This window comes from Gopherus evgoodei, chromosome 15 (assembly GCF_007399415.2).
Source record: "Gopherus evgoodei ecotype Sinaloan lineage chromosome 15, rGopEvg1_v1.p, whole genome shotgun sequence".
NCBI lineage: Eukaryota > Metazoa > Chordata > Testudines > Testudinidae > Gopherus > Gopherus evgoodei.
The window spans coordinates 11,273,232-11,286,157 of NC_044336.1; the positions used below are offsets into that span (position 1 = coordinate 11,273,232).

The following is a 12,926-nucleotide window of genomic DNA, read 5'->3' on the forward strand; positions in this document are numbered from 1 at the left end:
TTCATTGAAATCAAGGGAATTATTCCAAGTTGCACAAGAGGAAGACTTGGCTCTTTGCATATTGTTGGCAAGATCAGGTGTGCATGTATGCACACATGGAAGAGAAAAGGCACAGCTTGATTCTCTGACTAAGTGAGCAAATTTGATCTGGAAACACTGATGGAAAATAAGTATCATTGTTACAGAGTCACTCTTCTTGCTGTAACTGTATTTTAGTAGCACGTGTTTTGTTTCAGGCTAAATTCATTCCTGGGTCCTGAGTTTCAGAGGAGTTCAGGGTCACGTTTTGAAATGCTCAGCACCCACAGCCAGGGCCAGGCTTTCCAAAAAGCTCAGCTCCATGTAGGTACCTGAATAAGGACCAGATGTTCAGAAGAGCTCCCTACTCAGATGCAGCTGATGTGCTGACCCCATCTGAAAATCTCTAACACGAACACATTCTCCCTCAGTTTCCCGACCTGTAAAAAGGAGATCACAGAGCTTCTTCCTAGGGGTGTTGTGAGCCGAAACTTTGTGGTGGAAACCTGAGCACATGATGGGTGCACATGGATGCATGGACAATGGCCAGTTCTGTGGTTACTTCACTGACTGTAGTGGCATTTAAAGCCCAGTTAAAAAGGAAGCCCAGCCCAATTTAATGATACTCCTTCCTTCCTTCTCTAGGAAGTTGCAAACCTTTCCTTCCCTGTTCCCTAAGCAGTTGGCTTAAGATTCCATTGGATGATGTGTGTGTTTGCATTCACTGCACTGGATTTGGTAGGGATCCTAGTTCTGGCTAGGGGCTGGAATGGGCAGGAAAGCTTTCCTGTGTGCTGGCTCTATCTTCCAGAGTTCATTGGTGAGGGAGAGCAGCTAAGGAGCAGTGAAGTCACCTGGGCTCCTCACGCCTCTGCCCCCTGACAGTTAAAAAGCCCCCTCTCTCCTTGGTTTTCCACTTCACTGCCGCTGATCTGACCAAAACAGACAGGATGGATCAGGCAGCATTGCTCCTGCATCAGCCATATGGGGAGCTACAAAGCATTCTGAGCCCTAGCCTTCTCCCTGTAGGGCACAGGGGCTGGTGTGTTCTTCCTATGGAAATTGAATTGTCTCGTAAGCACTGACCCCAGCTTGGTAAGGCAACTCCCATCTTTTCATGTACTGTGTATATACCTGCTACTGTATTTTCCACTCTAAGCATCTGATGAAGCGGGTTTTAGCCCAGGAAACAGGGCCGGTGCTTCCATTTAGGTGACCTAGGCGGTCGCCTAGGGCACCAGGATTTGGGAGGGCGGCAGGCTGCTCCGGTGGACCTCCTGCAGGTGTGCCTGCGGAGGGTCTGCTGGTCCCATGGCTCAGGTGGAGCATCCACAGGCACGCCTGCGGCAGGTCCACTGGAGCCGCGGGACCAGCGGACTGTCCATAGGGACACCTGTGGCAGGTCCACCGGAGCTGCGGGACCAGCGGACTGTCCACAGGGACACCTGCGGGAGGTCCACTGGAGCCGTGGGACCAGCGGACTGTCCACAGGGACGCCTGCGGGAGGTCCACCGGAGCTGCGGGACCGGCGAGCCGGCCCTGTGCCTAGGGAGCCAAAAACACTGGCACCGCTCCTGCCAGGAAAGCTTATGCCCAAATAAATTTGTTAGTCTCTAAAGTGCCACAAGGACTCCTCATTGTTTTTGCTGATACAGACTAACATGGCTACCACTCTGAATCCTATAGAATGGGAGCCCTGGCCTGGAAAGCTGTTGAGGGCTGATTCATCATGGAACAGCTGCAGATTCAGCTCAGCAGGGGAGGCGTCTGACAGCCCGATGTGAACGGCGAGTCCCCTCAAAGGGTTCCATTTTCTAATTAGAGCCAGGGGAGAAAAAAGAGGGAGATGCGGATTAATTATCTGCTACGGTTTGCTGGATAATTTTAAAAACATGCCTCCAGGATTCATTTAGCCACAATGACTCAGGTCATCCGCTGCAAATGAGCCTGGCGTTCGAGGTAGGAGCAGACTGTGAGAGCGATAAGGGGGGACTCCGAAGGGTTTAGAGAAGACAGCGTACTTGCAGTGTGACATGTCACTCCTCCCTGCCCCTGTTTTATAACACAGCTGTCTGGGCAGTCCTTTACCATGCCATGGTCCCTGGCATCTCCTCCCCATCCCTGTGCAGCTGCAGGATCTGGAGCACAGGAATTGCTCAGCCTGCATGACACCAAAGATCTATCTAGCCCAATATCCAATTAATGACACTGGCCAGTACTAGCTGCTTCTGAGGAAGAAGATTGCCATGGGTTTTGGAAAACTCAGCCTCCAGCGTGAGTGAGGATGCACACAATTGACTGAGGAGATTGGAGATATGTTGGGGCCCAGCACAGAGTCAGGTGGGCCCCTGAATTCAGAAGAACCAGGGGGGAAAGTCTGCTGTGTAGGAAGGTTGCTGGCCAGTCAACTGATGATATTGCAACTGTGATTTTCTTTATATTGGTCTTAATATGGCTGGCTTGGTCAGTGGGATGCCTTGCCAAACTGGAAAGTTTCCAGTTTACCAGGAAATCCAGTTATCTTTGTAAAGTATGTAGATTACAATACAACTTACAGGTAGCATCTGTAACTATAGCATGGCAGGGCTAGAGAGCCAGTAAAGACTAAGTCTGGGGGAGAACGACTGATCACAGAAAGAACTGGCTGGTTTAAGTGGTCAGATTTGATTGGCTGCTTTTTAAGAGAAGAGCTGGGAGTCATAGGCCAGAGAGAAAAGACAGGTCTGGAGAAAGCATTTGAAGAGAGCCAGGAGGCACCCAGTTCCTGACAGTAGGGATAGCATGAGCAAAGGACTTCTACTATGGAGAGCGAGGCTCAGAGCTGCTGCTTTGTCCCAGATATTAAGGGATAAATTCATGGAGATTAAGTCCATTAATGGCTATTAGCCAGGATGGGTAAGGAATGGTGTCCCTAGACTCTGTTTGTCAGAGGGCTGGTCCACACTGGGCGGGGGGGGGGGATCGATCTTAGATACGCAACTTCAGCTACGTGAATAACGTAGCTGAAGTCGAATATCTAAGATCGGATTACTCACCCGTCCACACCGCGCGGGATCGATGTTCGCGGCTCTCCGTGTCGATTCCGGAACTCCGTTGGGGTTGATGGAGTTCCGGAATCGATATAAGCGCTAGTGCAAACCTTGGATGTATAAATAGGAGAGCAGTAAGTAGGAGGAAGGAGTTGATATTACCACAGAAAAATGGCCATATGGGGTCAGATCAATGATCCATCTAGCCCAGTAAGCTGTCTTCCAACAGTGGCTAGTGCCAGGTGCTTCAGAGGAAATGAACAGAACAGATAATCATCAAGTGATCCATCTCCTGTCATCCACTCCCAGCTTCTGGTGCTCAGAGGCTTAGGGACACCCAGAGTATGGGGTTGCATCCTTGACCATCTTAGCTAATAGCCATTGATGGGCCTATCCTCTATGAATTTATCTAACTCTTTTTTGAATCCTGTTATAATTTTGGCCATCACAACATCCGCTCCAGATATGGCATGCGTGAGAATGATATTGGCTTTTTTTTGGAAGATGCTTTAGCCAAATACAAGTTATTGGGCTCAATACAGGGGTAACTGAGTGTAATTTGATGCCCTGTGTTATACAGGTCAGACTAGGTCAGTGACACTCATAGACTCATAGACTCTAGGACTGGAAGGGACCTCGAGAGGTCATCGAGTCCAGTCCCCTGCCCTCATGGCAGGACCAAATACTGTCTAGACCATCCCTGATAGACATTTATCTAACCTACTCTTAAATATCTCCAGAGATGGAGATTCCACAACTTCCCTAGGCAATCTATTCCAGTGTTTAACTACCCTGACAGTTAGGAACTTTTCCTAATGTCCAACCTAAATCTCCCTTGCTGCAGTTTAAGCCCATTGCTTCTTGTTCTATCATTGGAGGCTAAGGTGAACAAGTTTTCTCCCTCCTCCTGATGACACCCTTTTAGATACCTGAAAACTGCTATCATGTCCCCTCTCAGTCTTCTCTTTTCCAAACTAAACAAACCCAATTCCTTCAGCCTTCCTTCATAGGTCATGTTCTCAAGACCTTTAATCATTCTTGTTGCTCTTCTCTGGACCCTCTCCAATTTCTCCACATCTTTCTTGAAATGCAGTGCCCAGAACTGGACACAATACTCCAGTTGAGGCCTAACCAGCACAGAGTAAAGCGGAAGAATGACTTCTCGTGTCTTGTTTACAACACACCTGTTAATGCATCCCAGAATCATGTTTGCTTTTTTTGCAACAGTATCACAACAGTATCTCAAACTTTTTAACTGGTGACCCCTTTTCACATAGGAAGCCTCTGAGTGAGACCCCCCCCTTATAAATTAAAAACACTTTTTATATATTTAACACCATTATAAATGCTGGAGGCAAAGCTCAGTTTGGGGTGGAGGCTGACAGCTTGCAACCCCCCATGTAATAACCTCGTGATCCCCTGAGGGGTCTTGACCCCCAGTTTGAGAACCCCTGGACTAGGTGATCAAATGGTCCCTTCTGGTCTTAAACTCCACAAATATATGAAGTGCCATAATGGATCAGACCCAAGGTCCATCCAGTCCAGAATTCTGACTCTGCCAGTGGCCAGTAAGAGGTGCTTCAGAAGAAGGTGCAAGAAGGTGCACTGGAGGAGAGGCAGTGATGGGATAAACTGCCCCAGGGAAAGCTGTTTCCTAACCCCGGCCAGCTAGTGTTTGGCATGAGCATTTACCTCCCTTCTAAAACTCCTGTTAGTTTTATAATATTTACTATTGTAAATCTGGATATTCTTGTTATTCATAAACATGAGGATCCAATCCTTTTTGCTCATCCCTAGCATTTTATTTATTTATTTTGCTATTTGCTATCCTGGTAGTTGATTTCAATGAGAGATTGCATATCGGGGTTAGCACCTCAGTCTCTTCATTTCCAAATTCCATCATAGCTCTAGATGCCCTCATCTGGGCCTAGTGATCTGTTGACAGCACCTCATCTTTATTACCAGCAAAGATTAGATGTGGGGTACCCATCTCCTCAATATCTTCTGTGGTGCAGACTGATGCAAAGCAACCACATAGCTGAGATTATGTTAAGATAGCTGAGTTTGCCCATTAGACAAAGTCAACCTTCCCACCAATCCTAGCAGACCGGCTAGATCTGGGAGACCATAGGAATAAATCTGACATTCAAGGAGTTTAGGGGCAGATTGGAAACTAGGAAGAGATGAGGACAGCTGTATAGAGGAAGGGAGGAGATATCAAGTCTGCTAAGAATCTACAGCTCTATATCTTAACCCAACAAAAGCAAAACCATTCCAAATGAAAGCCGCCTCTTCCTTCTCCAGTCCTCTCATTGTGCCCAGTGGTTACAGCCCATCTGGTATATAATTCACTCACTGTTCTCACACCCCTGTGCTAGTGACAGCGGCAGCCTTAGCTCAGATGTTGGTCACTTTCCTCACAGCTTAAATCAAACCCACACAAGCATTACCAGTTGGGGTTTTATTCAATGTTTATGGGAATATCTATGCTGCAATTAGACACCTGTGGCTGGCCCATGCCAGCTGACTCGGGCTCGAGCCAAGGGGCTGTTTAATTGCAGTGAAGACATTCCAACCGGGGCCTGGGCTCTAGGACCCTGCAGTGAGGGAGGGACCCTAACATCTACACTGCAATTAAACAGCCCCTTAGCCCAAGTCAGCGGGCATGGGCCAGGTGCTGCAGTCTAACTGCAGTGTAGGCATACCCCAAGTCTGAATAGGCTGCATGCCATGTTAGCTTTTCTAATATTCCTTTTCTGTGCATCACTCAGTGTGCTATTAATAGAACAGATGGCATTTAGCAGCCTTATTTGAAAAGTAATTCTCTAAGGGAATGGAGGAAAAAAAAGGAATCATCTGGAAAGCAACAAGTTGCAATGTGGCCATACAAACCTCTTCCCCTCGTCTCTCCCCCTGGCCCAGGTTGTGCAGTGTGAGGCAGTGGAAATTTTCCCATTTCCTCCACAATAGGTATCATTTTACCAAATAAACAGAGAGAAAGGGTTTTGATTTCCTGGTGATGACTTCATTTCCCCTATCTCTGTATTTATGGACTCTCCCTGTGCCTATCTCTGTTCTGGAAGCTGTTTCCCTCTGTATTGCAAGAGCTGTATTTCCCAGAGAAGCTATGAGTCCAGGCTCTGGCTCTGTCGTCACTGAGATAATTGGCATTAAAAATGTATCGAACTAGCAGGTTTTTCCACTAGCTAGTTCACTCCCTATTCCCTGACCCCTTCCCCATCTCAAAAACACAGATTCCATCACAGTACAACACTATTGCTTGGGTGACGTATTTCGGAGGGTAACATCAGACTCCAAACAACGGACCCGGCTCACTGCGGGTCTCAGCAGTCTCCTCTCACACTGAATTCAATGGGAGTGAGAGCACTGTGTGGTTCACAGGCACTATTCAGCCCCTCAGAGGGCCGTGGGTTGTTTTTTTTCCGTATTTTTTTCTTTCTTTGCTTGCTCACTTTTTTTTTCATTTGTATTCCATCCCCACGCCCATCATGACAAGTCCCCAGAGGCTTATGTCCATTAGCAGTGCTCATCTCAATCTAACTCAGGTTATACAGCTCCCAATACTGGGAGAATTCTCCCTCAGTCTTAGCAAGGCAACATTTCTCTACCAATGGTTTTCAACCTGGATCCATGGTCTGCAGACAACGTCTAAGATTTCCAAAGGGGTCCGTACCTCCATATGACATTTTTTTAGGAGTCCGCAAATGAAAAAAGGTTGAAAATCACTGTCTTATACTAGCCAATTGTAAATCTCAGACTCTGTGTTTGGGCTTTTTTTTGTCCACTTAAAATGGATTGTGGATATAACCTCTGCACCTTAGCACCATACAAGAAGGAAGCACAAGCTTCCTTTCAAAATTGGTGCCAAGGCCACTGATACAGGTCAGCAGCATTGGATTCTGTATAATGTAACAAGAGTTTCCCTTCCCTAAAGACAGTGTAGATCTGCAAATGGCAAGGGCCCACTAAGGATGTGAGATTAGCATCACAAGAAAGGCAATTCGAGCTGTAAACCCATGTGAGCTCATGCCGTTGTCTAACACACTTGGAATGTATAACTGGGCTAATTTAACATGGGCTTCCAAAGAAAGTTGCACTCATGTATTTTTGAGCAATCTCACGTGTTATCAATGCAATAAGTATCTACATTATTTTTAAACCTGCGATGGCAAGGAGGCAAAGTGCGAACCTCTCTGAACTGTTTGTGGTTTACCAGTTCCGTGTAAAGAATTCAAGACACGAGCATTATTCTTTTTAAAGGGAGGCTGTAATGTCTGACAAGCTGTTTGTAGCTTAAAATATCATATTGCTGTTTTAAAGGGTGCATTAATCAGCTTGTTTAAACAATAATGGTTTTCTTTTTTTTTAAGAAAGTCCTTCCATGTAACTTCGGATTATTAAAACTGGGTAAAAAACAAATCACCTTTTCTGCTGCTGCTTTCATATGGCTTAAAACCAGCAGTGTTAAATACCCAATCTAGACTGGCGATCCATTTGTTTGGTTCATGTGGTCTGCTCTGTTACATGCTAGGGCACAACCAATGTCATCAAATCAGCAACTGAACATCACTCAGTGAAGTCCTGGATTGAACAGCAGTGGAAATCAGCTGTGCTTTTCACCCTTTACTCATTTGCCTTTTGGATGTCCCGTAGCTGTAGACAGCTTTGGGCCAGTTCGTTTTGCTTTTGGGTTCCAGTGTGCTAGGACAAGTCTCTTCGGTGTTTGGGGGGAAAAAGTCATTAAAAATTTTAAAATAAAATAAATCTGCAGATGTGCCCCTATTGCAGCAATGGAGGGTTATACCCAGCCTGCTCCTTTTCGCATCGCTTCCCTCATGGCCTAGCAGAAAAAGAGTTACATTGGGTCTGTTTTATGCTACTTTTCCTGCTACTGTCTCTGAACAAATTCAGTGAGTTAGGGTAGCACAGTCAAAACAATTCTGGGGGAATCATTGGCTGGGAGAAAGACAAGACAGAGGGCCAGATTCTGCCACCCCTACTCAGATGCTATGGGGTGAAGAGCTCAGTGTAAGACTCTACCTAGAATGGAACAGAACGTGCTGAGAAGTAGCCTTCTCTGGGGTTACATATAGGATTGTACCCAGTCTGAGTAAAGGTTGTAGTATCTGAGTCACAGCTGGAAGGGGAAAGCAGAAGGGGAAGGGCAACATACATATGGGCGAGATGCACAATCCGAGAAGAGAGGAAGCAGAGAGTGACAAAACGGAGTCAGAAGCTGCACCCGGGCTCCAGGGCGAGAGTATATCAGTCTGAAACCACCCAGTTGCGGAAGACTCAGTCCCCAGGGAGATGCAGCATGATGATGTCTAACTGCTCTGTAGCAATCTCTGATCAGCTGCAGGAACATGCACTGATGCTACAGTGATGGGCATATTCTAACCAGTTAGAGTGAGTGGATCATAAGGGTCTCTCCTACAGAAAGGCTGTTACTGGCCAGCAGGGCTTGATGCTGTTGGAGGAGGGAGTACAAGGGAGAATTGGGGAGGTAAAGCAAAGGAAGAAGGTCCTGTGTAATCCAAAGAAGGTTGGAAAGCATGCAGCCTTGTCTATGAACTAAAGTTGCACTGGTTTAACTCACTGAATTGGTACAGTCCTTAAGGCCCACTCTACACCCATTGTTTGCCCTGACTGAACTAATTCTATGGTGGCTATGGTTTTCTACCGTCCTTCCCCAGCGTGGTTGCGGCTAAGCTGGTTACAGCGGCATAGCTTATTCTCCTGAACTTAACTGATGTAAGAGTATCCGCATGAGGGAATTGTACCGGTTTAACTACAGGTGGTTAAATCAGTGTCTAAACCCATTTTAGTTACTGGCACCAGTAGACCAAACCTGAAACAAAGAAGGGACGGAGAAGAGTAGAGGCGGAAGTGGTGGGGAGAAGTGTGGAAATACAGGGAGGCTGGCAGAAATAAAGGGGGGAGTACAGAAGCAGTGGGGAAAGCCTTTGTGAGTACTGGGCACAGCACGAGTCCCTTCCTCCAGAAAGGGGCTGCAGGGTGGCATGTTCCCTGTCCATAGTGGCAGAAGGTGATTTCTCCCGGTGGCAGGCAGTGCGTGCGGGGCGCCCCCAATTGTAACAGCCGCCCTCACCCCAGCTCTACCCAGATGAGCTCCTGGGCCCTTGCTAGCCCGCCCCGGCCGGCTCGCCTTGCACAGCGTGTTGGCAAACCCCGGCACGACTCACTTGCACGTTCTCGGGGAGCGAGGAGTGATCGCCGCCCTCCCGCTCTGTTTTTGCCCCTCTCCAAAGGGCCGGAGGGCGGCGAGGCGGCTGCGTGCCCCTGATCTCCGAGCCGGGAGGCAGGTTTGACGGGCGTGCCTAGCAGCCAGTGCGAGGAGGGGAGGCTGGGCTGCGCTCGCACTGGCTGGGGCTGGGGCTGGGACTGTGCCCTGGGTGTGTGTGAGCAAGCTGGGAGGGCTCCTTCCCTCTGCCCTTCCTCCATTCATTCAGCCCGAGCCTGCGAGCGGGAGGGGGCCCCAGAGGGGCTCCGGCGAGCTCAGCGGCGAACCCAGCCCGCGGTCGCTGGGATCGTGCTGTGGGGCCGGCCAGGGGCTCGGCAGGAGTTTGGCCGCAGCGCAGCCACCCCCGGCCGGGGGCTTTATTTGGGGAGGGGGTGGGGGCAGCGCGCCGCGATGTCAGACCCGGCGGTGAACGCGCACTTGGAGGGCATCATCTCCGACTTCGAAGGTAGGAGCTTGCGGCGCGGGGCAGCGCCCGAGCGCTCCCACTCAGCGGTGGGGGGATCGTGCTGTCTCTCCCTTCCCCGGGTGCGCAGGGGGAGAAGCAGCAGCAGCAGGAGGAGGCAGCGCCTGGGCTGAGGCTGGACTGGGGGGGATCTGCCGGGACGTGGGGAGGGGGCCGCTGGCTCCTGGGCTGGAGAAGCGCACGGGGCTGCTTGCGCGCTGATTAGTTTCCAAGTGGGCGCTTTGGCCAGGAAGCTCCGGGCTGGGCTGGGTCTGCGGGGAGGCGCGGAGCTGGGAGCGGGGCTGCCTTGGCAGCGAGTCCCCTTTTTCCTCTTGGGGGTGGCGCAGGGCAGAGCAGGGGGTCGCTAGCTCCGGTGAGTGGCAGGCGGAATCCCCGAGAGGGTCTCAGCGCTGCAGCTGCCCTGGGGGCTTTGTGCGCCCGAAGGCCTCAGTAGAGGCCGGGCTCTCAAGGGGGCAGGGCAACAGCTGGCAACTTACACCCCTCCCCGTCTTTGAGTCTCCTTCCCCGCCGTTGTGCCTGCTCGGGCCGGGCTTGCCACCTCTCCAGGCTCCAGCCATCTGCGGACGGGGTGAATCCAAGAGCCAGCGTCGCCTCCCTCCCTCCAACCTCCTGTTGAGCTGTGTCTGGGGCAGCCTCCCTCGCAGTGCAGGGAGTGGGGCCCTTCTGTTCCTGGGTCCTTGTGGGAGGGGGATTATTGCCAGCTCCTCCCCCTCCCACCAGCCAGAAAGAGACCTGGAAATATTTGCTTTTCCAGCAGCATCTGTGCTCAGCAAAACTCCTTGAGTTCCTGGCCTTGGGTTCTCCTACAGGGCAGGGAAGCGAATCCCCAGGCAGATGAGTCCGGGATTGCTAGGCACTCTTTGTCTGTGGGGCAGTGACCGTCAGGGCCCTGTCCCCAGCACCAGGCGGGCTGAATCTGGTGTGGCCATGGGATCTGTGGGTTTGGCGTTCATCCAGCGGTGTGTAAAGTGTTAGCTTCCAGTTCGTTCCTCCAATGTGGCAGAGTTGGGGACTGAGCCCAGATCTTTGGGTCCCAGGGCCAGGCCAACGTCATACTACTTCTCTTCTGGGAAATGTTGCAGGCTGTGCTTTCAGGGTGTGAAAAGAGCTTTTCACTTCTGCATGGGGAACAAGGGGGTTGCCATCGCCTGGAAACAGCTGCACTGAGTCACTATCACTGGCCACAGCTGGAGACTGGCCCTCTTACATGCAGGAGGAAAGGGGACAAACTGGATAGGGTTTGACTACTTCTTCAGCAAAGTGAGAAGCAATTGGCTCTGCTTGTTGACTTGTCCAGGCTTCTGTAGGTAGGGCTGGGGAGGCTGGAAAAATGGAGGTGTCTGAACCTGGCCGGCTGCCATCTCACATCCTCTGGCAGCTTTTTGGGGAGTTCAGAGATGATTGTTCTCAATTCTGAGTGCATGGGGTTTTTAGTTCAGCTCAGCACCGCACTCTGTTGTTATCTGCTAAGGAAAGATCCTCAGGCTGGATTTTTCCTGTCTTTTCTTACTCTGTTTATGTAGCTTTTTAGTCTGAAGCGCATGCCTGACATAATAGAGAAGGCTGTGAATCTCCAAGCACACGCAGGGCTTGCCCTTTGCTTCTCTTGAATGCCAGCACAGCTTGGAGATAGCTGTGAGATGGCCATAGCTAGAGCTGCTGGAGGAAGCTTCTTTTGTGAACTGAGTTAGAATTTCTACTGCCTGTTACGGCATCATGTCTTCGTGGTCGCCTGAGCCTCTGGAGAGCATACGAGAGAGGAGGAGTATCTCCCCTCGGACCCTTGTGGAGCGCTAAAGGGTTTTGAGGGATGCCTTTGAACTGAGGGCCCTGGGCATGTGCCCAGTGTGCTGACTTTTCAAGAGAGCACAAAGAACTAACCTAGTCAAGTCTGGACTCTTGCCAGAAAGGCATGTAGGCCAGAGACAGGCAATGACAGGACAAAAGGACTAATCTGGAACGGGCCTGGAGAATACAGGTGTGATTTTAAGATCAGGGGAATTGTTCTTCCTAAAAACGGTGCAAGTACTCGAAAAGCAACATTTTCTCTCCAGAAGCACTGGGACTTAAGAGCCAGCCGCGGTCCAAAGAAACTGAGCTTTGCACAGTGGGCTGTAGAAAACCAAGAAATAGCAGAGCCCTAGAGCAGGGTGGTGGGTCATGGCTTTGGATTTGTCTGTCTAGATACTTCTGGGGCCTCTGTAGCCATAGTTTCACAGGACTTCACAGACTCTTATGAATTCAGTCTTGTATCCCCTGCAGGGAAGCGGGGACATATCTTCATTTGCATGTTGTAGTGGAGGAAACTGAGGCACAGCATGACTTGCTCCAGGTCACATACAGCTGGGAATTGAACCCTGAGTCCTAGTTCAGTGCTTCAACCACAAGATGATCTTTCCCCTCCTGTGAAAATCAGGGGCATGTCCTCTCCAGTGTGGCCACCCCCTGCCACAATCTTTTACCCTGCAGGACTCCAGTCTCTGCAGCAGCACACTGGGAGGGGTGGGTGGGTGAGAGAGAGGGGGAAATACAATCTCATAACAAAGTAAGTGCTAGTGGAAGTTTGGAGTGAGCGAAGCTGCCCGGCTGCTCAATCAGTTTTCCATTCTTTGTTGCATCTAGTGCGTGTATAACTGCCCTTCAGGGACTTGCACTCACATCGCTGCTGAAGTACGCTCAGGCTCTGATGTAATTACAGTCCTCCCCTTTCACCCACCCCAACCGCGTTTAAATCTGTTTGCAGCCTGAAGTAATCCTCCACTCGGAGAACGAACTGAAGATGGTAAAGGCCCTGCAATGAGCCTGAAGGCTGTTTGCTGCAGAATGTGAATGTTCCCCCCAGACAAGGAGCTGCCCCCCAGTGGGAGAATGTTCATGCCAGTGTGGGTGTTCCCAAAACAGCAGCCCCTGTCTGTGTAGTGAGAAGCATAGAGAAAGCTGTGGATGCATCTGGCCAAAAGTCCTGGCATTGCCCCGAGCTGGGATCCAGGTTAATAGTTCACAGCTTAATTAGCTGTCGCGACTCTGCGGCGGCATCCCAAGCAGAGACCGTGGTAGTGCCAGTTCCTGTTATTCTCTTAACCCCATCGACAGTGAGCCTAGTGTTTGATTTCTGGGTGGGCATCTAATA

General features: G+C 50.1%; 1 protein-coding gene across 4 annotated transcripts in view; it reads left to right on the forward strand.

Annotated features, from left to right (window-relative positions):
- The window catches only part of SEPTIN9 (septin 9), a 267,635-nt gene that overhangs the window by 104,181 nt on the left and 150,528 nt on the right, over positions 1-12,926 (forward strand). The window contains exon 1 of one of the 4 annotated variants that reach the window (XM_030534404.1): positions 9,548-9,778. The exons of the other annotated variants lie outside the window; for them this stretch is intronic. Coding sequence (XP_030390264.1) covers positions 9,724-9,778 — 55 coding nt within the window. The 5' untranslated portion in view covers positions 9,548-9,723. Of the gene's footprint in view, positions 1-9,547; positions 9,779-12,926 lie in introns of those variants that run through there. 4 annotated transcript variants of the gene reach the window in all.